Source organism: Schistocerca gregaria, chromosome 5, assembly GCF_023897955.1.
Source record: "Schistocerca gregaria isolate iqSchGreg1 chromosome 5, iqSchGreg1.2, whole genome shotgun sequence".
NCBI classification, from domain to species: domain Eukaryota; kingdom Metazoa; phylum Arthropoda; class Insecta; order Orthoptera; family Acrididae; genus Schistocerca; species Schistocerca gregaria.
In genome coordinates this window covers 566,161,545-566,188,383 of record NC_064924.1, presented here as the reverse complement: position 1 = coordinate 566,188,383, position 26,839 = coordinate 566,161,545, and the positions used below count along the sequence as shown (strand labels likewise).

Below are 26,839 nucleotides of genomic sequence, written 5' to 3'. Positions count from 1 at the left end.
CATCATTCTGGCTGATGCTCAGAAATATTTAATCAAGTAGCTGACATGGGCTTGTTTGTTTGACTTTTATAGGGCCAATTAGATAGTTACAACATTACTTACAGGCCATAATCATTGGTGATTATGACCTCTAAATAAATATGACTTACAATGCTTCGATTTCCCTTGATTACAGCTGAAACAAACCCTTGTGTACCAAAATTCTGTTCCATGATTCCGATCTGCCTTCTCATCAGATTGGCAAACAGTACCACCTGATTGGCTACCGAGTCACTGTAAGCACGCTGGGACCTGCCCTGTTCTAAAACTGACCAAACCCAGTCTGACGAGAAAGTGTTTCAATGTCAGCATTTTTATTCTATTAAAAACTACATCTGGACCATTACCTTCTCTACTACTGCTACAAATCTAACCATCCCGACTTGTACACATGTATCAATTCTTGTAGTACGAGCGTTCCAGTTGTTTGTACTCCTCCAAGCCATCTCAAACCAACTCCAGCTACCTTTGTAATGCTGTCGCTGTCATGGTCCAGTGTCAATAATTGCAGTCAGATCATGGTGACGTAACAATTATACTCAGATTCAAGGTTGTAGTTGTTAAATAAAGTTAAAATATTGTATTGTTAAATGAAATCAAATATTGTTACCCTCTAGATTTACGGCCCCACTGCGGTCATAAAATTAGATGGCGATCAACTCTTTCAGAGAAAGGGGAGGAGATGTACAAGGTGCCCCAAATGCAAGTAATTTTCATTATCTAAATTTTACAAAGAGTCCACCTACATTGCCCATTGCCTTTCAGCTGATGTTGAGAGGGGAGGGAACGTACTAAACATCCCAGGGCCCCAAATGCAAGTCCCCCCCCCCCCCCCTCCAATTGCCTTTCAGCTGATGTGACTACAATAGACAGGTTCATGTCAGAATAGACCAAATCATCACCAGCAAAGCTCAAAGCTACCTTGCCAGTCAAATAAGTCATCAGATCACTCAACCCGTGAGATTGAAGGCACCCGGAGCCATGACTGAAAATCTCTCTCTCTCTCTCTCTCTCTCTCTCTCTCTCTCTCTCTCTCTCTCTCTCTCTCTCATTCTGAGCTGCCACCTAGAGAGGATGCTAAATGGCTTAGTTCCTTCATCTTTGAATTTCACTTCTGCTTTCAGATGGGTCTGGGGATACTGAAGTTATCTTCTCTCATCATCCTGGCAATCCTGGGATGTACAGTTAAATTAGGATGTATATAATAAGATTACCACATTTATTACGTAAATATGAATTTGGTATTTCTGTACATGCCAACATTGTGGAATTATAAGAAAAGAAATAAATACTACTAAAAAGAGTAGAATGGCAGTTGGATCAAATCCACGTTGTTACGCTTCAAACTGTGCTCTTAGCCACAGTTTGGGAGAGGCCATTCAATGGAATGGACAGATGCTTGATAATCGTGCCCAAATAAAATACTGTGAAGAAGTTAAAGAGAGCTGCTACATGATATGACTGTTTCCACGTATGGCCATCCCTCTAATGGGAAAGGACCTCTGTGATGGGACTGGAATAGGATGTGCTGGATGAGTGCATGAGATGGGACTTGCTCCTGGATGTTCCACGGGTTCCATGTGTTAAGAGACTGGGAATTAAGATGGGATATATGGATGTACCAGGACATTTTATAGTTTGTATGAGCAGTGAATACCAATTTGGCAGGGGCAGAAAGTATTGGAAGCTGGACGTTCATAATTTTATGACCAAGGTGGTTGTTAAGTTCCTCCTGTATGTGATGATACTGGATTATCAGTGGAATACTCCTTTGCAGTTGATTCGTGGGGTTGGTCACAACAGGATCAGTGCATGTGTGATATGTTGTATCCATATAATGTGGTAATCTGGGGCAATACAGTCATGATGGATTTGTGTGAATGTGTATGTTTATTCTATTGATTCTGAAGGAGGATTTGTCTGAAAGCTAGCAATGTCATCTGCTTTGCTACTCAGTGAAGACAAGTAACTAATTTTTAAGTTATTTCCCCATTCATGATATATTCATGCCATTTAAATCTGTTCAATTATTAAAATAACCATCTCAAGACATCAGTAGGGAATGCATTTTATGGGCAAGTGTTCTTGCGATTAAGCTGAGAAATTACGGAAGGAAATGGAACAGCTGCCAGCCAATGGCAACTAATTGTCATGAAACTGACAGTTTTTGTCAAAATTTAATTGTCTTTTTCTGTAATCTTAAACAGACTTAATGTTTTATTTGAACTTCAAGATTACTAGGCCCAGGTCACGCAGATTAATCTTTGTAAGATGTTGTGGGATCAGGCTTCAGTTATAATATGTATTTCATTTTGGGCTGCCACAAATTTCATAAGTTTTTGTGATTGGGATGAAATAATTTATTATTCATATATATAATTTTCTGGAAATCTAATTTAAAACTAATTCAGAACTGTACTATACTTCAAAAATAGCAAGCAATGCGTCGACACGGACTTTTCGAGTATTTGCTGCACTAAATAATTATAAAAAACATTGTTATTAAGCTATTTTTAAACGTCTACAGGTGTTATAAATAAAATATAAGTGTTGTTACATTAGTGGAAGTGTTAGTGAAGTGTTGAATAAGATTAAACGGGGTAAGAAGTTTATTTTCCTTCTCGCACCTATAGCACAGACTTTAGGCATAATTTCACGCGCGCGTATCGTAAGTAAACAGTGACAAACTTACATGCAATCACCAGTGTTTTTTTATTCATTACTCTTTCAACTTATTTATATCTGCCTCAATAGTTTCTAGGGTCCTTTGTTTATGTATTAGCCAGTACTTAAATCAGTTTATACGATTTCTGTTTTTGCCGTGAGTGAGAAGTGTGTGACATGCCGTAGGATCGTTAGTTCCGGGGTATGGTGTGATGCGTTGGGGCGAATGTAGTGGCGTGGGAAATGGGGACATAAATGAGGCTCACCAGTGGTATTGTAGAATCTGCAGTAGAGATAGGAAAATACTGGAACAGGAAGGGAAAATTGCAGCTCTTCAAGCTGACCTAGACAAGGCAAGGGAGGATCTGGACAGGTTAATGAGGGAGAAGGGTGAACAGAGGTGGGAAGTGGCAACAGGTAATAGGGGGAACAGGCAAAGGAGAGCATCAGACAGCTTTGTGATAAATCTTGAAAATAGATTTGACCTGTTGCCTCAGTCAGAATCGGATGAGCCTCATGTAGAAAGGGCACAACAAGCTTTCAAGGACTTCAAAAAGGTAGGGAAATTTGTAAAGAGAAAGAAAGTTCTGTTGTTAGGTAGTTCCCATGGTAGAGGTGTTGGCCAACTACTGCAGGAAAATCTAGGTCCAGAGTACCAGGTCACAAACTTTTTCAAGCCTAGTGCAGATCTGGGTCAGGTAACAGAGGATATAGGTTCTTTATGCAAGGATTTCACGAAGGAGAATGACGTGTTATAGTGGGTGGTCCGGGAAACAGCATTGACAGAGACTCTGAATATTCCATAGAGAGTGACCTGGTGAAGACAGCATCAGCAACGAAGCATAAGGGTGTGGGATTTGTGTATGTGTTGAGACGCCATTATCGGACTCATATGAACTCTTCTGTAGGGAGGGTGAACTTGGAATTGGAGTGGCTGCTTAGGACGGATATAGGGTCCCATATTGGTTAGATTCCTGTGGATGCTATTGATAGGTGGGACTACACTAGGCATGGCCTTCACCTCAATAGGAAAGGGAAGGGAAGGGAAAACTGTCTGGCTTGATTGCAGGAAACTTAAGGGGGGACACTGTCACAAGTGGTAAAATACCAGCAGTCACAGGTGTCAGAGGGATGCCTTTTTTAGGATAGGGAAGGGGGATAGAAAACTAGTTTTAAGAGAGATTGGCAGACACACTCAGTTTGAGAAAACAGATGAACAGGAGTCAGATTTTAGCACACAGCCTCCATTTAAAGAATGTTTAACAGAAATTAATCAGAAACTGCCAGTTCATCTTCACCAAAGCAGTTATAATACCATTAGTATGCAGTATCAGTTATCTTTATTACACCAGAACATTCCGGAACTCAGAAATAAAGTTGATGAACTACTCATTTGTATTGATGAAATGAATTCATGTAACCAAATTGACATAATCTGCCTCTCTGAACATCAAGTGACCACTGGTATAAATATGTTAGACATTTCAGGATTTAAGCTAGCTTCATACTTCTGCAGAGTAGATATGGATGGAGGAGGAGTTGCCACATTTATTAAAAACTGTCATAAATTCAAGAACATTGACAGCAGCATGTAGAAGTATGTGCAACAGGAGTAGAGGTCCATAACAGATCCTACATAATAGTAACTATTTACCGAGCACCTGCAGGAAATTATAATCTGTTCATAAATCATCTAGAAGCTCTTTTGGGTTATTTAACAGTAAGAAACAAAGAAATTTTGATTGCTGGTGACTTTAATACAGATTTTCTAATTCAATCTTCCAGTAAACATTTACTGCAGTTAGTAATGTTGTCTTTCAATCTAACTCACACTGTAAACTTTCCAACTAGGATCACTAAATCCTCAAGGACAGCCATTGATAACATTTTTATAGACAAATCAAAGGAACAAAATCATATCATAAAACGTGTAATAAATGGACTGCCAGATCATGACATGCAGCTCCTTGTTTTAGATGTAAATTCTAAGCAGATTATCAAGACTACTAAATCTGAGTACAGGAGAGTATTCAATCAACCAAAAATTGAGTGTTTTAGAAAACTGCTCAAAGATATGAACTGGAAAGATGTTTATAGTCCTCACGACATGAATGAAAAATATAACACATTCATGAACAATGTCAGCACCATGTTTGAAAACTGTTTTCCTCTAAAAGTTACTCAAATTAAACAGAAATCTATAATAAAACCATGGATCACACAAGGAATAAAGATTTCCTGTAAGACAAAAAGGAAAATGTATCTGTCGACCAACAATAGCTCCAATGCTGAATATTTAGCTAAATACAAGGAATACTGTAAAATATTAAAAAAAAGTAATTCATAATCTAAACAAATACACTACGAGAAGAAGATAGCAATGTCAGGGATCAAAATAAAAACAATATGGGATATAGTGAAAGAGGAGACTGGTAGAACCAGAAAGGAACAGGAGCAAATAGCACTAAGGGTAGATGACACATTAGTAACCGATGGGTATAGTGTGGCAAATCTATTTAACAAACACTTTCTTTCCGTTACTGATAGAATGGGATTGTCAGGATCAGTAAATAATGCCCTTGAATATCTGAAACTAGCCTTTACAAATAGCTTCAGGTACATGAATATATCACTCACTTCACCAAAAGAAATGACTTCCATAATAAAATCTTTAAAAACAAAGCATTCTAGTGGTTATGATGAAATATCAACAAAGTTAATTAAGGCATGTTCTTGTGAGTTTAGTACAATTCTAAGTTACTTGTGTAACCAGTCAATTATAACTGGGACATTTCCTGACTGGCTGAAATATGCAGATGTTAAGCCTCTATTCAAGAAAGGGGATAAAGAGATGCCATCAAACTACAGACCGATTTCACTTTTGCCAGCATTCTCAAAAATTTTAGAAAAAGTAATGTACAGGCAGCTTCTCAACCATCTGACCACAAATAACATACTATCATGAACACAGTTTGGATTTCTGAAGGGTTCTGATATCGAAAAGGCTATTTACACCTACAGTGAAAATGTACTTGATTCATTAAATAACAAGTTACAAGCAGCAGGTATTTTCTGTGATTTGTCAAAGGCATTTGATTGTGTAAACGGCAACATCCTTTTAAATAAATTAGAATTCTATGGTGTCGCGGGCAGTGCTGCAAAATGGTTCAAGTCATACCTCACTAACAGGAAACAAAGGGTGTCAGTGCAAGGGACTAGTGAATTAAATCATCAGTCATCATCAGAATGGGAAGAAATTACATGTGGTGCCCCACAAGGATCCATCTCAGGGCCATTGCTTTTTCTTGTGTACATTAATGATCTCTCATCAGTTACACTGCCAGAAGCAGAGTTCGTTTTGTTTGCAGATGACACAAGTATTGCAATAAATATTATGTCGAGTGTAGTTCTAGAAAGATCTGCTAATGATATTTTCATGGATATTTCATGGACATTAAACTTCGAAAAGACTCACTATATGCAATTCAGAACATGTAAGAGGTTTCCACCCAGCATATGCATAAAGTACGAAGAAGAGCAGATAGAAGAGGTTGACAATCTTAAATTCCTGGGATTACAACTTTATAATAAATTCAGTTGGGAGGAGCACACCACAGAACTGCAGAAACGCCTTAACAAATCTGTATTTGCAATTCGAGTATTAGCAGACATAGGCGACATAAAAGTGAAAAAGCTTGTATAGTTTGCCTACTTTCATTCCATAATGTCATATGGTATAATATTTTGAGGTAACTCTTCAAGTCAAACAAAAGTTTTCATAGTCCAAAAGCGTATAATACGTATTATTTGTGGAGTAAACTTGCAGACGTCTTGTAGAAACCTCTTCAAAGAACTGTGTATACTAACTACTTCCTCTCAGTATATTTACTCCTTAATGAAATTTGCTCTAAATAATATATCTCTTTTTCCAACAAACAGCTCAGTTCATACATACAGTACCAGGAACAAAAATGATCTGCACAAGGACTTAAAAGCACTTACTTTAGTTCAAAAAGGGGTCCACTACTCAGGAACACTCATCTTCAATAATTTGCCAGCAAACAGAAAAAATTTAGTTACAAATAAAGATCAGTTTAAAAGGAGCCTGGAAGACTTACTAGTGGCCAACTCCTTCTACTCCATTGATGAATTTTTTAATAGAAACAAATGATGTGTTGGATATATTCATACTATTAGTATTATTATTTCAGCTTTAAATAAATAAAAAAAGTGACATGTTCCACATCCACGAGAATCTCCTCAACATGGATCTATGGAACGAAAAACTAATCTAATAAAAAAAGCTCTATTGCTCTTTACTCTATGCTACTCTACTAATCCTTTCAAAATGGCTGTAGTGTCAGGAAAAAAAACACACACTATAGGATTATGTAAAAAATTTACCTCCTGAATATAAAACACCTGAGCCACATATGTTGTTAATATAGTAATATTTTCTGGAGCATGTCCCTGAAGAATGAGGTGCCTGCAGAGGGCAACAAGGAAATCTCCTTCATGTGGGTTACGGTAGCTCTTTAAGCCAGGTACCTAAAAACAAAAGAAAACTCCAGATGTCACAAATTCTTGCAATATTCTTACAAATACATTCAACAAACAGTTATTGGTTATTACAAAGAGCCGCATTATTATCAATCGATATTTCTCTATAAGAATGCCCTCAGCTTTGTGGTACAGTGCTTAGAAGCCCTGCCTCTAGATCATGGGATCCCGGGTGTGACTCCCAGTCGGCTCAGAGATTTCCTTCATTTGGTAACTGTGTGTTTGTGCTGTCCTAATCATTTCATCACATCTCCATCACAACAATATGCAACTTGCTGAGGTGACGTCAAATAGAAAGACTTGCACCAAGTGACCAAACAACCCTAGACGTAGTCTCAAGGCCAATAATGCCTTATCACCATTTCACTTCTTTCTCAATAAGAACAAACACAATTACTTTTTTTGCTGGAGGTTTGACTGTTGAACCTCACAAAACAGAATTTCGGAAAGGTGAAACAATAATTCAATAATCTAGATGTGGTTTAGAAATGCATACTAAATAACGAGACACAAGAGGTACACAAAAAACAATCAATAAAAAACATGTTTCTGCTCTGTGAGATGTGATGAGAGAGTATGCCAAGAAATGTGATGGTTTTGTGGAAGTTGTACGGCATCGAGACAGTGACGATACATGCAGTGGGAACACAGTAACAAATCATACAATGAAGACTTACACGACTGGTTGTATTATTTACTAGCTGCTATGCTGAACACACAAATGCAGAGCTCCAGCAATCATGCAACAGAATGGAGGCAATTGATGTGATGCCCGTCAAATGGTCACACTTCATGTATTCACCTGAATATTCCGGTAAGAGGTTACTTGAGTTGACTAATTTCCCAATGCAGTCAGTATAACCAGTCTGTTGAATCACTGATTTCCAGTATTTTCACTAGGCCCTTTTTAGTATAAATGTTTGCTAACTAAGTTTCTACATAATTTCCATCAATACTGAGGCACTTGTCATAACATTGTAACAGTTTTTGAATACCCTCCTCATAGAAGTCTGCCGCCTGACTTTTTAACCACTGCATCACCACTGTTTTGACTTCGACATGAAGACACTGACCACCCAGGTGTTTCTTCAAGTGCAGGAACAGATGGTAGTCACTGGGTGCAAGACCAGGGCTGTATGGAGGATGATCTAGAGTTTCCCATCGAAAAAATGTGATGAGATCTTTGATCTGATTCGCCACATGTGGGTGGGCATTGTCTTGCAGCAAAACAATGCCCCTGCTCAACTTGCCACATCTTTTGTTTTGAATTGAACAGTGCAGATTGTGCAGTGTCTTACATTAAGCTGCTGCATCAATTGTCTCATTACGAGGCACAGATTCCACAAGCAATACTCCTTTTCTGTCCCAAAAAAACTGCACATGATTTTCCGGGCAGAAATTGTTTGCTTAAACTTGACTTTTTTGGGTGAATCTGAATGCCCCCATTCCATGGACTGTTGCTTTGATTCTGGTGTGACGTAGGCCACCCATGTTTCATCTTTAAGAAGCACCTGGGCAGTCAGCATCTTCAAGATGATGGTGATGCAGTGGTTAACAAATCAGGCAGCAGACTTCTATGAGGAGGTTATTCAAAAACTGGTACAACGTTATGACAAGTGCTTCAATATTGATGGAAATTATGTAGAAAAGTAGATTAAGGTACAGGCTTTCATGTAAAAATAAAATTGAGATATCTTACCACGTCTTTTTTTTTAAATTTCAAAACGGTATCACTTTAAAAATGCACCTCGTACTTCTGTCTTAGTTGAAAATCAGAATTCAGAAAAAATTCCCAAATCTGTGATCAGTACCCTCAGTACCTTAGAAACTTGGTTTTGCAGCTAAATGGGTTGAATCCAAACATATCTAAGACTCATGTGATGCACTTCAAAACCAAACAGTCAAAATGTGTGCAGATTAAGATTGTACACAACAACCAAGATATAGAAGAAATTCTTAGGTTTAAATGTAGATAAAAATTTGAGCTAGCAGGAACACATTGAATACCTGGCAAACAAACTGATCAGCTTTGTGTTTGCAATGCAAATATATGAACTGCAACTGACATGGACACACGAAAAGTAGCATAAACAAGCAGCTACTTCGAACCCGTTATTAGGTATAGTATTGTTTTTAGGGGTAACTCGACAAACATAGTGCAGATACTAAAAACACAGAAAAAAAATCATATGAAATATGTGCACTGCAAATCACAAAGAACCATGTCTACCATTATTTAGAAAACTTAAAATATAAACTATGCCATATTTATACATATATGAGATTATTACATTTCTGTACACCAGACATGAATTATGCCATGCATAAGTGCAACTGCAGCCTTCACAACAGTTAGGGATTTTGGTTCTCCAAATGTTCATAGAGTTCTTATGACTGCCTTGTTTTTCTTCTTCTAATGTCAATAGTTTCCATTAATCAGTTACTGCATTTTCATTCTACCCAAATGAAGAACTGCAGCTAGTTCCTCTGCATTTTTGTACTAGTTGTGTAACAACATTCTTCTCTTTTAAAGAACTGCTTTTGTGCTGTGGAATGAACTGAAGACGGTATTTATCAACAGCTGACCATAGTTCTAAAAGTCTCTCTCCAGGTGGTTCTAATATTACCCATCTAGAGGAAAATTCTGACAGATTTTTAAAATTGTCTTCCATTAACTTCACACCATTTGGACGACATTCACAATATGGAGATTAAGAATCATTTAACCCAGGGCCATATCAATAGCATTTTCGAATTTTTCAATCCATCAGGCACATAACACATTTACAGTTAAAAATTGAAAAATACAGACTAAAACTGACCAATGTGAAAAATACTGATTTTACTGATCATTTTCCATTCTTGCTCATTCTGGAAATGGTTCTGCACATTTTTTTCCTACATTCATTGTATGGACTACCATTTTTAACACACACATCGAAAAAAGTTTTCCATCACCCCGGCTCCCAGAACTCCTGAAGACAGGCGTTGACTGTGGATATTGTATCACAGACACAGCCCCTTTGACTGTTCAGAGACTAAACCCGCCCAAGGATGTAAGCAATCATGCATGAGCAGTGCCTATCAGCCAAACAGTTCCAGTCATTCCACTAGGAAAGAGGTACGCGGCTCGTGTTGTCTGTAGTCCAACCATGCTTAGAGGGTCAATACAGCGGTTCAATCACGTCCGCACTGTTACTTTGTACATGGAAGGGCTCTCAATAAGGGAAGTGTCCAGGTGTATCAGAATGAAACAAAGCGATGTCATTCGGATATAGAGGAGAAACAGAGAGACTGGAACTGTCAATGACACGCCTCACTCAGGCTGCCCAAGGGCTACTACTGCAATGAATGACTGCTACCTACGGATTATAGCTTGAAAAAACCCTGACACCAACACCACCATGTTGAATAATGCTTTTTGTGCAGCCGTAGGACGTTGTGTCGTGACACACAATGTGCGCAATAGGCTGCATGATGTGCAACTTCACTCCCAACATCCATGGCGAGGTCCATCTTTGCAAAAACGACACCAGGCAGCGAGGTACAGATGGGCCCAACAATATGCTGAATGGACCGCTCAGGATTGGCATAATGTTCTCTTCACCAATGAGTGTCACATGTGCCTTCAACCAGACAATCATCGAAGACATATTTGGAGGTAACCCGGTTAGGCTGAACGCCTTAGACACACTGTCCAGCAAGTGCAGCAAGGTGGAGGTACCCCGCTGTTTCAGGGTGATGATATGTGGGGCCAACGTACGCTGCTGGGGGTCATGGAAGGCACCGTAATGGCTGTACAATACGTGAATGCCATCTTCCAACCGATAGTGCAACAATACCGGTAAGATATTCACGAGGCATTCATCTTCATGGACGACAACTCGCACTCCCACCATGCACATCTTGTGAATGACTTCCTTCAGGATAACGACATCACTCAACTACAGTGGCCAGCGTGTTCAGACATGAACCCTATCGAACATGCCTGGGATAGATTGAGAAGGGCTGTTTATGGACGACATGAACCATGAACCATTCCAAGGGATATACACTGAATCGCCGCTGAGGGGTGAGACAATCTGGACCAACAGTGCCTTGATGAAATTGTGGATAGTAGGCCACGATGAATACAGGTATGCGTCAATGCAACAGGACGTGCAACTAAGTATTACAGGTACTGATATGTACAGCGATCTGAACCATCACCTCTGAAGGTCTCACTGTATGGTGGTACAACATGCAATGTGTGGCTTTCATGAGCAATAAAATGGGCAGAAATGATGTTTATTTTGATCGTTATTCCAATTATCTGTATAGGTTCTGGAACTCTCAGAACCAAGGTTATGCAAAACTTTTTTAGATGTTAAAGCAGACCTACTGAGGAAATACATTCCTCACATTTATGTCCAGCACTTTTTCCAGCTTTTTTTAAATTTTCATGTTTGTAAAATTTACAATCTTTAGACCTCTATTCTTCATTTAAGTTATTTAATTCTCACACAATATCCAATAAGTTTTAAAACAAGATGCACCCATCAGCTATAAATGTTGTTAACACACATCATGAAAGATGATACAAGCAACAATACAAACTAAAAAGTTCTGGAGCATTGAAATATAAAAGAAAGAATTATGTTTGTCTGTTTTCTGCTTACACAGGAAAGCGTCACCTGGTTGCATGCTTTCCCGGTATTCCTGTCTTTCGCACTGATATTTTGGTCCTAAGTTCATGTTGGTTTGCAGCATTACACATTTCTTGACATGAAATACACGCAAGTCAAAAAACCACCATCTTGAACAACTAGACATGACGTTTATATTCACAGGATATGTACGTAGCAGGTTCAAGGTCAAATTCGATATCGCAGAGCAAAAAATTTGCCTGGGGCTCTTGCTGTTGCTACAAACTGAAGGTAATGGATCAGTGTGACTTAACCAGATGTGCATGATGCCTCGCAGATGTATTCACGAATCGTACTGTCAAATCAGTGAGTTTGAAAGAGGGTGCATTATTGACATCAGAGAATGTGATGCATCCATCTGAGAAATTGCTACTTGTGTGGGACGAAGCGTTTCGGCAGTGCAACGGGTGCATGCAGAATGATTCACAGAAGGCTGTAGGACATAATAAGATGGGTCACGTCGCACCACCCAGACCCCTCTCCCCGAGAGGATCGACACCGCATCCGAATGGCATTGCAGTACAGATTTGCATCCTCCTCGATTCTGGAGCAACAGTGTAACACACCTACACTATCAGGGATAAAAGTCCATCTCCGTTTATTACGGCACGGGTTACGTGCGCATTGTCCACTTCTCTGCCTACTTTTGACGAATGTGCAGAAAAATACTAGACAGCAATGGTGTATGGAATGACAGCACTGAGGAAAGGAATGGCACCGGATAGTGTTTTTGTACAAATTCAGGTTTTGTTGGTTTCAAAATTATGGCCTCATTTTGGTTCCCTGAGGACAGGGTGAGTGGTATCATAGTGATTGCATTTTCTTAAATCCTACAGCGCCATCAAGGCCTTATGTGTGGTGCTATACCACAAAATGCCATTCACACACACGTTGATGCCCTCACACACGGAACAAGTTATCAGAACCTAAGGTGGTGCATACTAGACACATGTTGAACAGAGTTGACTGACATGCTAATCATTTCTGCAGAGCATACTAATGTACATGTCCTGTGTATATGAAAGTCCTCTCCCTAGTCATTTGAGGTGTTCTAATTTTTCTGAACATGAGTGTAAAATGCTGTTACATCCATCCACACGGAAATGAATGATGTTTTAAATCAACACAGATTTTGAATACCTTTAGTAATTTAAAAAGCAACTACAGACACTATGTCCACACAAATGAAAAAAATTAATAATTATTGCCTGCTGCCTTCATAATATTCTAAGTTTTTTTTGCCTTCATAATATTCTAAGAATTGTTTCCTTGCAGAAAAAAATTTCATGTTTTTGTTCGCCAAGTTGGATTCTGAAAAACTATCAACACAAAATTTAACACCTTTAAATGACTAGGGGTGGTTTTGAAAATATCTGCATTTTAGATTTTAAGAGATGCTTTCACCAATAACGTTAGTAACAGAATTGGCTCAGTACCATAGCAAATGCACCAAGTGATCAAACCAGACAGAATAAATGATGCAATATGTGGCTATTCTTTATGTTGTCATATTAATAAATCTTAATTAAACTAAAATAATAAACAAACCATTCTTCCAGATGGTAATTCCATCAATTCTCCAATTTCCATCTATACATTATCCCTTATATTAATATCTTTGTATTCATGGCATTTGGGGTTGTACAAGGCTGGATAATGTTGCACTAATTTCATGAATTACCCATTTCAAGGGCATAACTGCCAGACAATCGAGTGACCCATGATGACACCACTTCCAAAAACAAGTGGCTGTTACAACTGGACTGATCAGTTGAGCATTTTAGTTGTATGGCTCTAGCCCCCCCTCCTTGGAGTCACTGCTGTCTAAATGCTACAGATGTGCCTTTGGAAAGGATTCCACTCAGTTCCATTACAAACAGTCCCATTTCACAGTTGACCGCTACATGGCTTGAGTGATCTTGAGCTCCACATTAGAACAGCACCTGTAGTATGAACTAAGACTACGAATGTGTTAAACCAACACAGAATCAAAACAACAGTTAATGCAGTGATACGACTGACCTCAAAGAAAACAAAAAATTCAAGCACTTTTATTACCTCATTTGAAAAATGATGGCTACCATTTTCTTGGATCAAAAGGGCATTGTTTAGTTAGATTTCATGGAATGTGGATCTACAATTAGTTGAAAAGTATTACAGAATGCACATCTGACTGAGATGTGCCATCCAAAGAAGATGTCACAGGAAACTGTTCATCTTGGACAGTCATCTTCCACAGCAAAATGTATCCACACATCCGCTACCAATACTCATGATGTGATACAGAATGTCCACTGAGAGTTTTTTTGACCATATATCCTACAATCCCAACCCCACACCCAATTGCTATTACCTCTTGCATTTTAATGATACCATGATAGTCAACAGTTTAAAGGTGACAAGTAGGCAATCACTATAAACTGGTTCATCTACCAGGCAGAGAAATTCGTAGCAGACAGTTTGCAGAAGCTGGTGCAAAATTATGAAAAGAGTTTGGAAGTTAATGTGAAATATGTGGAAAAGTGAAGTAGGTTTGTAGAAAGCTAAAACAACCAATAGAATATTTTCCTAATGAATATATGTTTTTATGACCAAACAGCCCATATTGTTTCAACGGACCTCATATTTTAGTGGGTATTAGGATGTGTGAATGCAAAGCAGATGCAGCAGCTAAGGAGAAAATACAAAGTCCTTGTACTCACTATTGTCTCAGTGCCGAGGGGCAGGACCGTGCACCATTGTGAAGTGTGGCTGCAAGTCGCAAGTTGGTAAAACGTAGCTGGTAAAACATAATATCTGGTGGAGCATTGTTCCTTTCTGACACGAAGATGAAACGCAATCCTCCTCAAATACCTCCAGATTGGACACTGCCCTCTGTTACAGGGATTCCTCGTCTAACTTGAGCATCAACAATGTGCAATGCTTGTGGAGCATGGCTATCTACACTCAGTTTTAAAATGAAATAAGTTCATATATCTGTTTTGGCATGCTCTACAATTTAAGTGATTACATTCCAAGTGTTGAACTTTGTGTAAATTTTTATCTTTCTCCATTGCCTTCCAAAAACGTCACGATTTCACTTGAAAAACACAGTACTGAGGATTAAGAACACTGGTGACTTTCCATTAAGTATATGATACAGTCACATAGCTCTATGCCTGAAAATTTCTAAATGTTCTAGAATCTCATGTTTTATGCATATAGCAACCATGGATGCTACCATAGGCACTTGTGTGTCTTAACAGTACAGATGGCCATACTGTAAGTGCAATCACAGTGGACAGGTATCTGTGGAGAGGCCAGACAAACATATGGTTCCATAAGAAGGGCAGCAGCCTTTTCAAGTGTTAGAAGGGCAACAGTCATTCATACATTATGTTCCACAGAGTCAATCAAGAAACAATCAAGGTATACAACAGCAAAAGCCACAGAAATCATAGAACATTAAATTGTGTACTATACTAAAAATAAGTTACCACTATACTGCTTAATGCTATTCATGCTTATGCTAGATAATTTTAATCAATTCAGACAGAAAGAAAACTGCTGCTTTGAAAAAAGCCACTGCCTCAGTTTTACCACATAGCTACTGTTGTTCTACTGTCAGCATCTTAATATTTACTACATTTACTTCTAAGTCTTGTTTACAGTACATTACTACTCATCATGCAACTTTATAAGAAGAACTGCTGCTTGCCGTATAGCTAAAAGAACCTCTCTCCTTCTTTTGAAGTGATATGAAGTCCTCATTTATTGCTTTATATTAGACACGTACTTGTTGAAAATCTTACCATTAGTGTACATAACTCAATTCTGCACCCTGGACAAGGAAGCAATGTCTGTACGGACTTGCTATATTGGCACTACAAATAGCTAATAGCTAGGGGAAACTGCAGCCATTATATTCTACACCTAAATTGTTTAATTATGATGCCATCATCTTGGGAAACAATTCTGGAGGTAAAGAAGTTGTCCACTCACGTATCTGACAGAGACTACTCACACACACTTGCACATACACACTGACCAAGAGATACACGATTTAAAAACTATGAAACAAACTGTCCTAAAGAATGAGTACAGCACATACAAAATACATTCATTTTATATAAAAAAAATGTAAAGCAGAATGACTCACAGTGCTTACATCACGCCACAAAACTAACCGTAACAAGAAGATTAACCATAATGTGGAATTTTCTGGCATTCCTCTCATAAAAAACAGCTAATGTTAAAAAAACATAAATTTAGTTTTTCTAAAAAAATAACGTTTTACATATTAAACACCAGAGCTGTGGCACTGGTTGCGAACCAACAAAATGCACTTGAATTTCTTTTTTCAAGCTTGAGACAAGTTCATTCGGGTTATTAAAGCCAACTGTTAAGATGCTTATAAACAAAATCTGAAGTGCCTGTCTGCAACAGCAATGCAAGAACATTACAAATCCGCATGCCGCTTGTGATCTAGCCTCACATAACACTACTACCATGTAACTCTGAGGACAACGTATGTTGGCAACAAAAGCTATACTTAGTATCAGGCTATGGAGTAGAATTACTTTAAGCAAATTTCTTTGATCACACAGGACATTTATTTTCAATGTTTCCATTCTTCACTTTGCTTATACTATGTGTGCAATGAAACAACTTAAAGCAATATCACAATGGACCGCCAGTGAAGCAGATTCTCCCAATATACAGGTATTTTATGTGACTGTAGTCTACTTTTTTACTAGCGTTTGTAAGGTCCCCCCCCCCCCCCCCCCATCTGCATAAAAATGTAACCTCCCTCTGTTGTGATTATTTCATTCCTTATAACAAGCCTCACATGAATCTAGGAAACCTTGATGATGGAGCTTTCACTCTGAAATAACTATCAGAAATAAAAAACCAAAATACAGATGGCTGACAAACTTTTTTCATAAAATATATATATTCCATAAATGCAGGGAAGGAACAATTAGTAAATTACTCCATTTTGTTTTAGCAGCTATATGTAATTTACTTTATATTAACAGTTAAACATTAGTTTCTGGCATCAATAAAAAAGCAGTTGTATACTCCAAGAGCAAAAAACAACGTGCTAGCCAATGGCACTGTTTAAAAACCTTAGTGTGATCTATATGAACAATATAAAATAGAACAAATACTTTTCACGGCAGGAAAGGGAAATAATGGTCCGAGTTTCATTAGCGGGCTCCACAGGAGGTAGCTAATCTCCAATACAAATTGTGTGGGCCATATATCAGATTTGACTGATTGCAAAGAGGATGGATGAAATATTAGGGTTTAATGTGGTGTCGGCATCAAGGTCACTAGAAATGGAGTACAAGCTCAGACTGTTTCATAGATGGGGAATGAAATCAGCCAAGCCCTTTCAGAGGAACCATCTCAACATTTGCCTGGACCATTGTAGGAAAATTGTGAAAAATCTAAATGTGGATGGCTGGAAGCGGACTTTAATAGCCATCCTTCCCCATGAGAGTCCAATGTGCTAACCAATGCGCCACCTCCCTCAGCCAGACAGACTGGATGTACTGAAAATGTTCTAAAGGAGAGGAGGATAACTTGTTGACGTGGAAGCATTACGGAGATGTTCAATAAACTCCAATGTGACTTTAAAAAAAGAAGCAAGGAAGAAAGAAAGAAACTATGGCATGCAGCAAATGAGAACCTGTCTTCACAGAACATTAAAAATAATACACAACTATTCCACCACTCATGGCACACAGCTTAACTTTATAAGATAATGCACATAAATTTCACATACCTCTTCTTCTGTCTGTTGATGTGTTATAAAAAACAAGTTGCCTACAACTCCTGCAATTTCTTCATATTTTTTAACAGAGGTGTGAGTTTTTATTGCAGGATATATAGCAGGCACTAAAAGTCTAACAAACTCTGATCGCATGCGGTGCTGAGTCTTCAAGATCTCGCAATGTACGCCATTGTTCAACATTCGTTGAAACAATGACAGATCTAGATTATACTTTTGACGCAATTCATAAACAGATGTAGAAGGTCGTAGTTGCAAACTATCTCCTGCAACATAATCAACAAGTTAAAACAAGTTTCAGCTAAATAAAAATAAACAAATACATGTCAGAACATTTTACACTGAGCACTGTCAACAATTATATTTTTAAGAATGTAAAGTTTTAAGAGATATTTCCTCCTCTTCAACACCAATCAATTAAATGTTTTCAACCAATTATTTTGAAGTCGGTCTTCTTACTACATGTCAAGACATAAATAAAGACATTAGTCACATAAATGTTAGATTTTATAATTTTAGGTGCCTTCATTATGGTTAAGAGATGGAAGGTCCAGTCTGAGTGAAGCAAAAGCTTACGATACACAGGGAAGGAGCAAAAAATTTCTTCTGTACATTTCTCCTCAACATTTATAGTCCAAAACCAGGTGAAGCTTACTTCATATCAATATTAGCTCCTATGAAGTTTGCTTCATTCGTGATTTGAGAGAGTAAAAATAGCTGTCTGTGTGCCTGTGTTCATGCCCCAACCTCTCTTATATTATTCTCAAGAATGCTACATGTGATGGACACAGAAGGCTCTGATTTGTTTAGAAGTTTAGCTATACATGAGGCAAATACCACAAAATCAGCAGAAAATGTGTGTTTACATTAATCCCCTCATCATTTACTTCATCTTCATTTTCCCAGCTGGACTTTTTAAGCCTATTTCTTGTAATATAAGAGGGAAGCAATGATGGATGAAGTGTGTGGAGAGGGGATTGAAAGGATTGGTGATGAGGGTGACAGATAGCAGGGCAACGGTGATGAGTGGAAAAGGAGAGGGTGAGAAGGGGGTCTGGAAAGAGGGGAGGTGGAAGATGGAAAGTGGGTTGTTGGCGGGTGGAAATGCTGAGGGAAGCAGTAGTAATGTTAGGATGGAGGACAAATGTGGAAGAAGAGTTAAAAGGACGAGCAGTGGGGAGGGATTGGGGAGGGGGAGGGTGGGTGGATCTAAACTTCCATCTAGTAAATTTAATCAATTTGTGGCAATTATTAAATTAATATTTTTAAATGTTAGTCATTACGATTTTAGTTCTTACTTTCACACTGTTCAAATTATGATTCTCCCTCTCATATTCATAAGTCCCTTTAAGACATTTTTGTTGTTCATGATATTAAATAAACTTCAATATGTTTAATGTGACCTCGTATGTCATATCCATACTACCACCTCTAACTCACCAGACTTCCACAATGTCAACCTTCAGATATGCCTACAGCACACGCTACGCTAGAGGTCAAAGAGAAACAACGGCAGAAGAAAGGGTACACTGCACCTGGCTAAGGTAAGTGGTATGCATACAAGGGCAATGGGAATAGAGACCAATGCAGGTTTAGACCTGGGAAAATGAGAGAGAATAGGATCTGTTGGAGGGACAGTTCTCAACAGCAATCTCTAAGAACTGGTGCTGAAGGGAAAATCCAAATGGCACAAGAATAAGCAGCATATTTAGCAGCTGAGTTGTCAAGATTCTGGCAAGCCTCAGATTAAGCAGGTGTAAGTCCAATATTCACATAGACATTTGCACAGTTAATGGCAGCACAGATGGTATATGATACATGGTGTACTTACTTTTACACGTGACTTAAAATCTCATATGAAAAGATAGACTGTCTCAAGGTTTGCTGGACTTCTCAAGTACCTGCTTATTTTCATTAATTGTCTTCAGTGAAAGCATTGCTGTTTTCACCAACCTACAGCAATTTTAAATTGTACATTTAAGCATATTTCCTATGGACAACCCAGGAAAAGTTGTTATCTCATACTGCCAGTGACCATCTTCTAGTGACGATCTTGTAACAGTCATTCTAACGTGATCGGAAGTAGGGCCATGTGTGAATGCAATCACACCATGTGTCAGCTGTTCTGCAGTTACATCTATGTAGGTATGACAACTAATTAGCAGTTTATCTGCATGAATTAACAACCACAAATGGCAGCTAACAGTTAACTGGATCAACTAATTGCTGAATGTGATGCACATCAGAAGATCAGTGTCTTCCAACAGCTGGTACAACATCAGTGGCTTTTGAATTATTCAGACCTCCCACACCACCTTCCAAAGCACCAGCACCACTGAACTATCAGTTGGAAAATTTCTCTAAGGAAATTCTCCATTCTCACAACCCCACTCGCCAATATCTCTCACAGTCACCTTTCTTAGCTGTCCTTTTCCCTCTCCATAACCATTACAATTTCATTTCCTTATCCCAAAACATTCCTCCCCTGCACAGACTTTAATTGTGTTTTACACAATGCTGCATCAATGTGTCCACCCTGTAGTTGTGTCACACACTGACAAAACGTGTGGCGATGTGTAGGTCAGCTGTGTCGTCAGCCACATCTTCAGACCAGCAAGTGGATAACAGTGTCCTGAAATTCCTTAGCATCAAGGTGTTCCTTCTGCACTATGACGTGATGTGGGGATTGGGCAAAAAACTGTAGTCTCGCTATGTAGTATAAAATGAAACCTGTAGCAATTAGTATGAAAGGTGCCGCCTAACATTAACTTCAATTTCATTACGTCACCGAAATCCAACAGTCCCTCTCTTCCGTGCATCCGTGAATTTGTACTCCTCTATACCCTTTTGCACCCCATCTTCATTCCTCCCAACCACCACCACCACCACCACCACCCCCCCCTTTGCATTTTGCCTTTACGGTCAACCAAAAACAATGTCAGTCACAAATGGGCAATTGTGTGTGTGTGTGTGTGTGTGTGTGTGTGTGTGTGTGTGTGTGTGTGAAACGGAAGAGGGTCTATTGACACACAGCCAACACAGGTTTAGAAAACATATTTCTTGTGAAACACAACTAGGTCTTTATTCGCATGAAGTGTTGAATGTTACTGACAAGGGATTTCACATTGATTCCGTATTTCTGGATTTTCGGAAGGCTTTTGACACTGTGCCACACAAGCGGCTTTTAGTGAAATTGTGTGCTTATGGAATATTGCCTCAGTTACATGACTGGATTTGTGATTTCCTGTCAGAGGGGCAACAGTTCATTGTAATTGACAGAAAGTCATCGAGTAAAACAAGTAATTTCTGGCATTCCCCAACGTAAAGTTATAGACCCTTTGCTGTTCCTTATCTATATAAATGATTTGGGGCAGAATCTGGGCTCCCATCTTAGGTAGTTTGCAGATAACGCTGTCATTTACCGACTAATGAACTCATCAGAAAATCAAAACAAATAGCAAAATGACTTAGAAAAGTTATCTCAATGGTGCAAAAATCGGCAGTTGACCCATAATAACAATAAGTGTGAGGTCATCCACATGAGTGCTAAAAAGGAATCTGTCAAACTTCGGTAACACAATAAATCAGTCAAATCTAATGGCCGTAAATTCAACTAAACACCTAGGAATTACACTTACAAACAACTTAAACTGGAAGGAACACACAGAAAATGTTGTGGGGAAGGCTACCCAAAGACTGTGTTTTATTGGCAGGACACTTAGAAAATGTAACAGATCTACTAAGGAGACTGCCTACACTATGCTTGTCCGCCCTCTTTTAAAATGCAGGTGCGCAGTGTGGGGTCCTTACCAGATAGGACTGACGGAGTACATCAAAAAAGTTCAAAGAAGGGCAGCATGTTTCGTATTATTGCAAAATATGTGGGAGAGTGTCACTGAAATCATACAGGATTGGGGCTGGACATCATTAAAAGAAAGGAGTTTTTCATTGTGACAATATCTTCTCACAAAATACCAATCAACAACTTTCTCCCTTGAAAGTGAATATATTTTGTTCACACCAACCTGCATAGGGAGAAATGATTACCATGATAAAATTAGGGAAATCAGAGCTCATACGGGAAGACATAGGTGTTTGTTCTTTCTGCGCGCTATACGAGATTGGAATAATAGAGAATTGTGAAGGTGGTTCAGTGAACCCTCTGCCAGGCACTTAAATGTGATTTGCAGGATATCCATGTAGATGTAGAAAGGGGGAGAAAGGGAGGGGGAAGGAGTTTATGCTAGAAAAAGAGAGAAATATTATGCTTAACTTTCAGCTCAGGTTAAATGTGTGTCTGAACCACACATCAATCATCTGTAGTTGTGTGGTCACCTTTACATACTTTCATTTATTGTTTCAATCCTGAAATTTCTATTTACTAACTATTCAAATATCTTATTATAGGGATGTTTTAATTGAATAACATGTAGATTATTTTAACATGTGATTAATATTAAAATTATGCAACAATTCTACAATGTCAACTTCTCCGGAGAATGTGGATCAATGATAAATTAATCATATATACATTCACTTCTCCTTGTGGGATGATAGGTTTTATAGCACCTTGTAGGACTCCACTGGCACAAATTATTTATGACAATTATGTTACTCTACATAATGGAAGCAAAATATACTGCTCAATTTACTTGTATGTCAACCTATGTCAACACAATAAGAGTCATTTTTTACTCTAAACTACCATGAAATTTAATTTTCAGTGAAGTTTGTCACCCATTCCATCATAACTGCTTGGCTCCTACCCAAGAATATTACACGGTGTACTGCTTTTGTAGTCATTTGCGCTAACTTCAGGATTTTTCCATTTTCATTAACTGTTGTTTATTTTTTAATAAGAAGACAAGTAAACCATTTCCTGTGAGTTACATGTGTATATCCTTTTAACCATTTCTGTTGTATCTTATGCTGAGTAGTTGAGCCTCCTATCAAAGATGTTTGAATGATTAAAACAAATCAGTCAATGAAATGGTTAAACAAATAGACTCGAAATGGCATCATATGAACATTTCTCAACTGTGTATGATAGGACAACTGGATGCCTGATGTCACTAAACATAATTAACTAAAATGTGTTGTCCAAGGCATTAAAGGTTCCTGTTACAGTGGTGAGAAAACAGAAGATTATTTAGCCTACGAGTACATTTATTTTTCAATGATTTAATTATAGTGGTATTGTTCAGTGTGCAGAAGAATAACAAATCTAGCATACATCTCCTGAAGTAGATTCTACAGAACTGAGAACTTACAATGCAGATTCTCGATAGGCCGCTAATGCTGGCTTTTTGAGCTCACACAGTTAATTATTTAATTAATTTGTTACATGTTCCATAGATCATTTGAACAATTCTCTTTTCGAAATGATACAGAACAGGTCAGTTTACAGAATGTGTGTATACGATTACTGTTAACACTGAAGAACATATTTTTTTTAGTCCTATTTATGCACTACACTTGAAAATTTTGCTTTATTCATCCATGTAGTACAAGAAGTTGTCTATAAGCAATGATATTACGCTAGATATAAAAACTTGTTGTTCTAACAGTCAGTCATTTTACATCATCTGGCAAATGATGAAAATCTTTGTTGCACCTATTGAACTAATTTCTGAGCTACTGCCAGCTTCAATAACAGCCAGTAAAGATCATTTTTTCTTCTAGTGTTGAAGGTATGGACATAGCTATGCTTCTGAAATTGTGATGGATTATTTGTGACGAATTTTGTTAGCGAATGTACATTCATCTTCAGAGGATAAAAAAGAAGCAGAACACCTTGAATGACTAGAGATAGGACATTCTTATATTCACAGCACATGTACATTAGTATGCTCTGCAGAAAAGATCAGCACTTGAACCATTGCAGCCCGCGAGTTCAAAGTCAACATCGATATCGTGGCGCACCATCACCAACCAGTAAAATGCGTCTGCAGCTCCCATTGCAACTATAAACAGAAGGCAGTGGATCAGTGTGACTTGAGCAGACATATGCGCTAACTGTACCATCCATTCGGTGAGTTTGAAAGAGGGTGCATTATTGGCATCAGAGAATGTGATGCATCCCTCCAGGAAATAGCTGCTCGTGTGGGATGAAGTGTTTCAGTAGTGCAAAGGGCATGTGTAGAATGGTTCACTGAAGGCTACAGAACATCAAGAGATGGTTCAGGTCACTTCACCCAGGCCAACCCCTGAGAAGATTGACACCTCATCCAAATGGCATTGCAGGACAGGTCTGTGTCCTCCTCAGATCTGGATCAACAATGGAACACCGTAACACACCACACATTATCAGGATTGACAGTCCATCGCCATTTATCACACATAGGTTTTGTGTGCGCCATCCACTTCTCTGCCTACTTTTGACATACGTGCAGAAACATGCTAAACAGCAATGGTGTAGGGAACAATGTCACTGGGGACAGGAATGGCATCAGGAAGTTTTTTAGATGAATCCAGGTTCTGTTTGTTTGAATAGGATGGCCGCATCCACGCAAGTACCAATTGAAGGCCTTATTGTGTGAGGTGCTACTGGGTACAACCACAAATCACAAATGGTTTGTTTCCAGGGCACTGTGACCAGTGTGATCTACCTAAATGACATCCTGCGGCACATAACCATACCCTTTCTGCACAAAAATCCAGATGCCATTTTCAGCAAGACAATGTGTGACCACATACTGTTGCATGAACACACGCCTTTTTGGTGTCACGGGACACCCTGGCCCTGGCCCCCAGATCACCATACTTGTCAGCAACTGGAAATGTGTGGTATATGGTGAAATGATGGGTGCAGTGCTCTAACCCAATGCCAATGATCACAGATGAACTTTTGAACCAGATGAATGCAACGTGTATGTCTATACAACAGAATGCCATTTATGTCTTATATTTGTTGATTCCATCACGGATGGAACAAGTTATCAGGGTCCATGGCAGACCCTGTTCCTGCTAGGCAACGGGACACATGCTGAACCGAGGTGACTGAATGCTAATTATTTCTTGCAACGTGTATGTCTACACAACAGAATGCCATTTATGTCTTATATTTGTTGATTCCATCACGGATGGAACAAGTTATCAGGGTCCATGGCAGACCCTGTTCCTGCTAGGCAACGGGACACATGCTGAACCGAGGTGACTGAATGCTAATTATTTCTGCAGAACATACCACTGTACATATCCTTTGACTATGAAAGTCCTATGTCTAGACGTTCGAGGTATTCTGTTCTTTCTGAACATGCGTGTATGTACTTTGGTTGTGCCTAACTCCTTGAAGATGTACCTACTTGATGACCAAAGTGAATAATACATATTAATCTTACAGCTCACTTTTGTGCAATACTTTCTTTCTGTATTAAGTGGAAATATGCAAAATGTGTCAGGAGTTTGATCCATGCATTTTCAAGACTAGCAATTATACAAAGAGCAAAAGTAACTGAATATAAATTGTTAGAACAGCTCAGTAAAATGCTCCTTCCACTTGAAGTTTTCATCAATACGAGCATACAAAACTTTGGAGCACTCTACCCTGTATATTATTTATTTATTTACTCGTTCGGCATCACAGAGGCATAATTTACAATATTCTATCACTATATACTAAAAAAGAAAACAATATTATTCTACACTATATTAGATATGTTTTTGAGCCACTCTATGGCTGAGTCACTGAGTGTATGTATGTCCATGAGTTCACCATCATGGCCATACACTTTGCACACGAGTAGGTGGTCCATTGTCTGTATTTCACCGCACTCGCATACAGCGCTGTCTGCCAGGCCCCACATGTTCATCAGGTGTTTACATCTCCCAACACTCATTCTGACCCGGTTTAGAGCTGTCCACACTCTTCTTAGTAGGCTGAAGCCATCAATCTTCTTGTTCGGATGGTGTACTAAATTTTTGTTCTTAAATTCACTTGCCGACCATACTTCGTTCCAGGCCGTTCTCGGCTCAAAGGCTTGTAGTTCTTCACCGATTTTCCAAAAAGGTGATCTGGATTTAAGCCTGTTTGTCTGTGTCAGATCTTGGTGGATAGGGAGGTCCGGGTTGTCTATAATTTTCCTGTAGGTTTTTAGGGCTAGCTGTGATCGCCTGATTTCTGGAGGCTCTATGTTCGCTAGTACAGGAGGCCATGCACAGGGGGTGGCCCTGAGTGTTCCCGAGATTATTCGCATTGTCTCCCTCAGCTGGACATCCACTTTAGATGTGTGTGCACCTCTCCTCCAGACTGGTGAACAGTATTCAGCTACACTGTAGACAAGGGCTAGTGCTAAAGTTCTCAAAGTGCTCGCTCCACATCCCCATGTTGTTCTAGCCAGTTTCGAAAGGATAGCATTGCGGGATTTTAGTTTTTGCTTTGTGTCTTCGAGGTGTAAGCTGTACGTTAGGGTCCGATCTAGTTTCACTCCCAAATATTTAGGCTTATCCTCATGTCTTATGTTTTGGCCACTCGAAAAGATCTGTAATTTTCTGTGTGTCTCTCTGTTGTTGAGGTGCATTATGGTGCTGGTTGTTTTGTTGGGGTTGGGAAGTAGGTGCCACTTGGAGTAATAGGTGTTCAGGACTTCAAGGTCTGCATTCAGTGTTTCGTCGAGATCGTTGTAGTTTTTACTCTGATATGCGATGGCCAGGTCATCTGCATATGCAAATTTGCATGATTTAGTTTCTGGCAAGTCAGCTATATATAGATTGAAGAGAGCGGGTGCTAGTGCCGAACCCTGTGGCAGACCATTATTCAGAACCATGCTCTTACTGTTTGTACCATGGAGTGAGACCTTGATTTTCCTGTTCGTTAGTATGTTCTTGAGTAGTTTGTAAGTCTGCTTGCAATTTATGATTCTAGTTATCTTAAGCAGTAACCCTTCAATCCATACTGTGTCGTAAGGTGATGTGAGGTCTATGAGGACCAGGCCAGTTTTCATCTTGTTCTGGAAGCCTTTCTCAATATAGGTTGTGAGGGACAGCACTTGATCGCAGCAGTTTCTACCTGCTCGGAAACCCGCTTAGTATGTTGGGAGGTTGGCTTCGATGTATGGAGTTAATCTAGTCAACAATATTCTCTCGAATAATTTATAGGAGATACATAGCAGGGATA

General features: G+C 38.9%; 1 protein-coding gene across 1 annotated transcript in view; it reads right to left on the bottom strand.

The window, feature by feature from the left end:
• LOC126273167 (NFX1-type zinc finger-containing protein 1-like) overlaps positions 1 to 26,839 on the bottom strand; it is a 255,031-nt gene that overhangs the window by 171,902 nt on the left and 56,290 nt on the right. Inside the window, exons 4-5 of the mRNA XM_049976640.1 lie at positions 17,719 to 17,990; positions 7,108 to 7,251 (exon numbers count right to left, since the gene is read on the bottom strand). Of these exons, the coding sequence (XP_049832597.1) occupies positions 7,108 to 7,251; positions 17,719 to 17,990 (416 nt within the window). The remainder of the gene's footprint in view (positions 1 to 7,107; positions 7,252 to 17,718; positions 17,991 to 26,839) is intronic.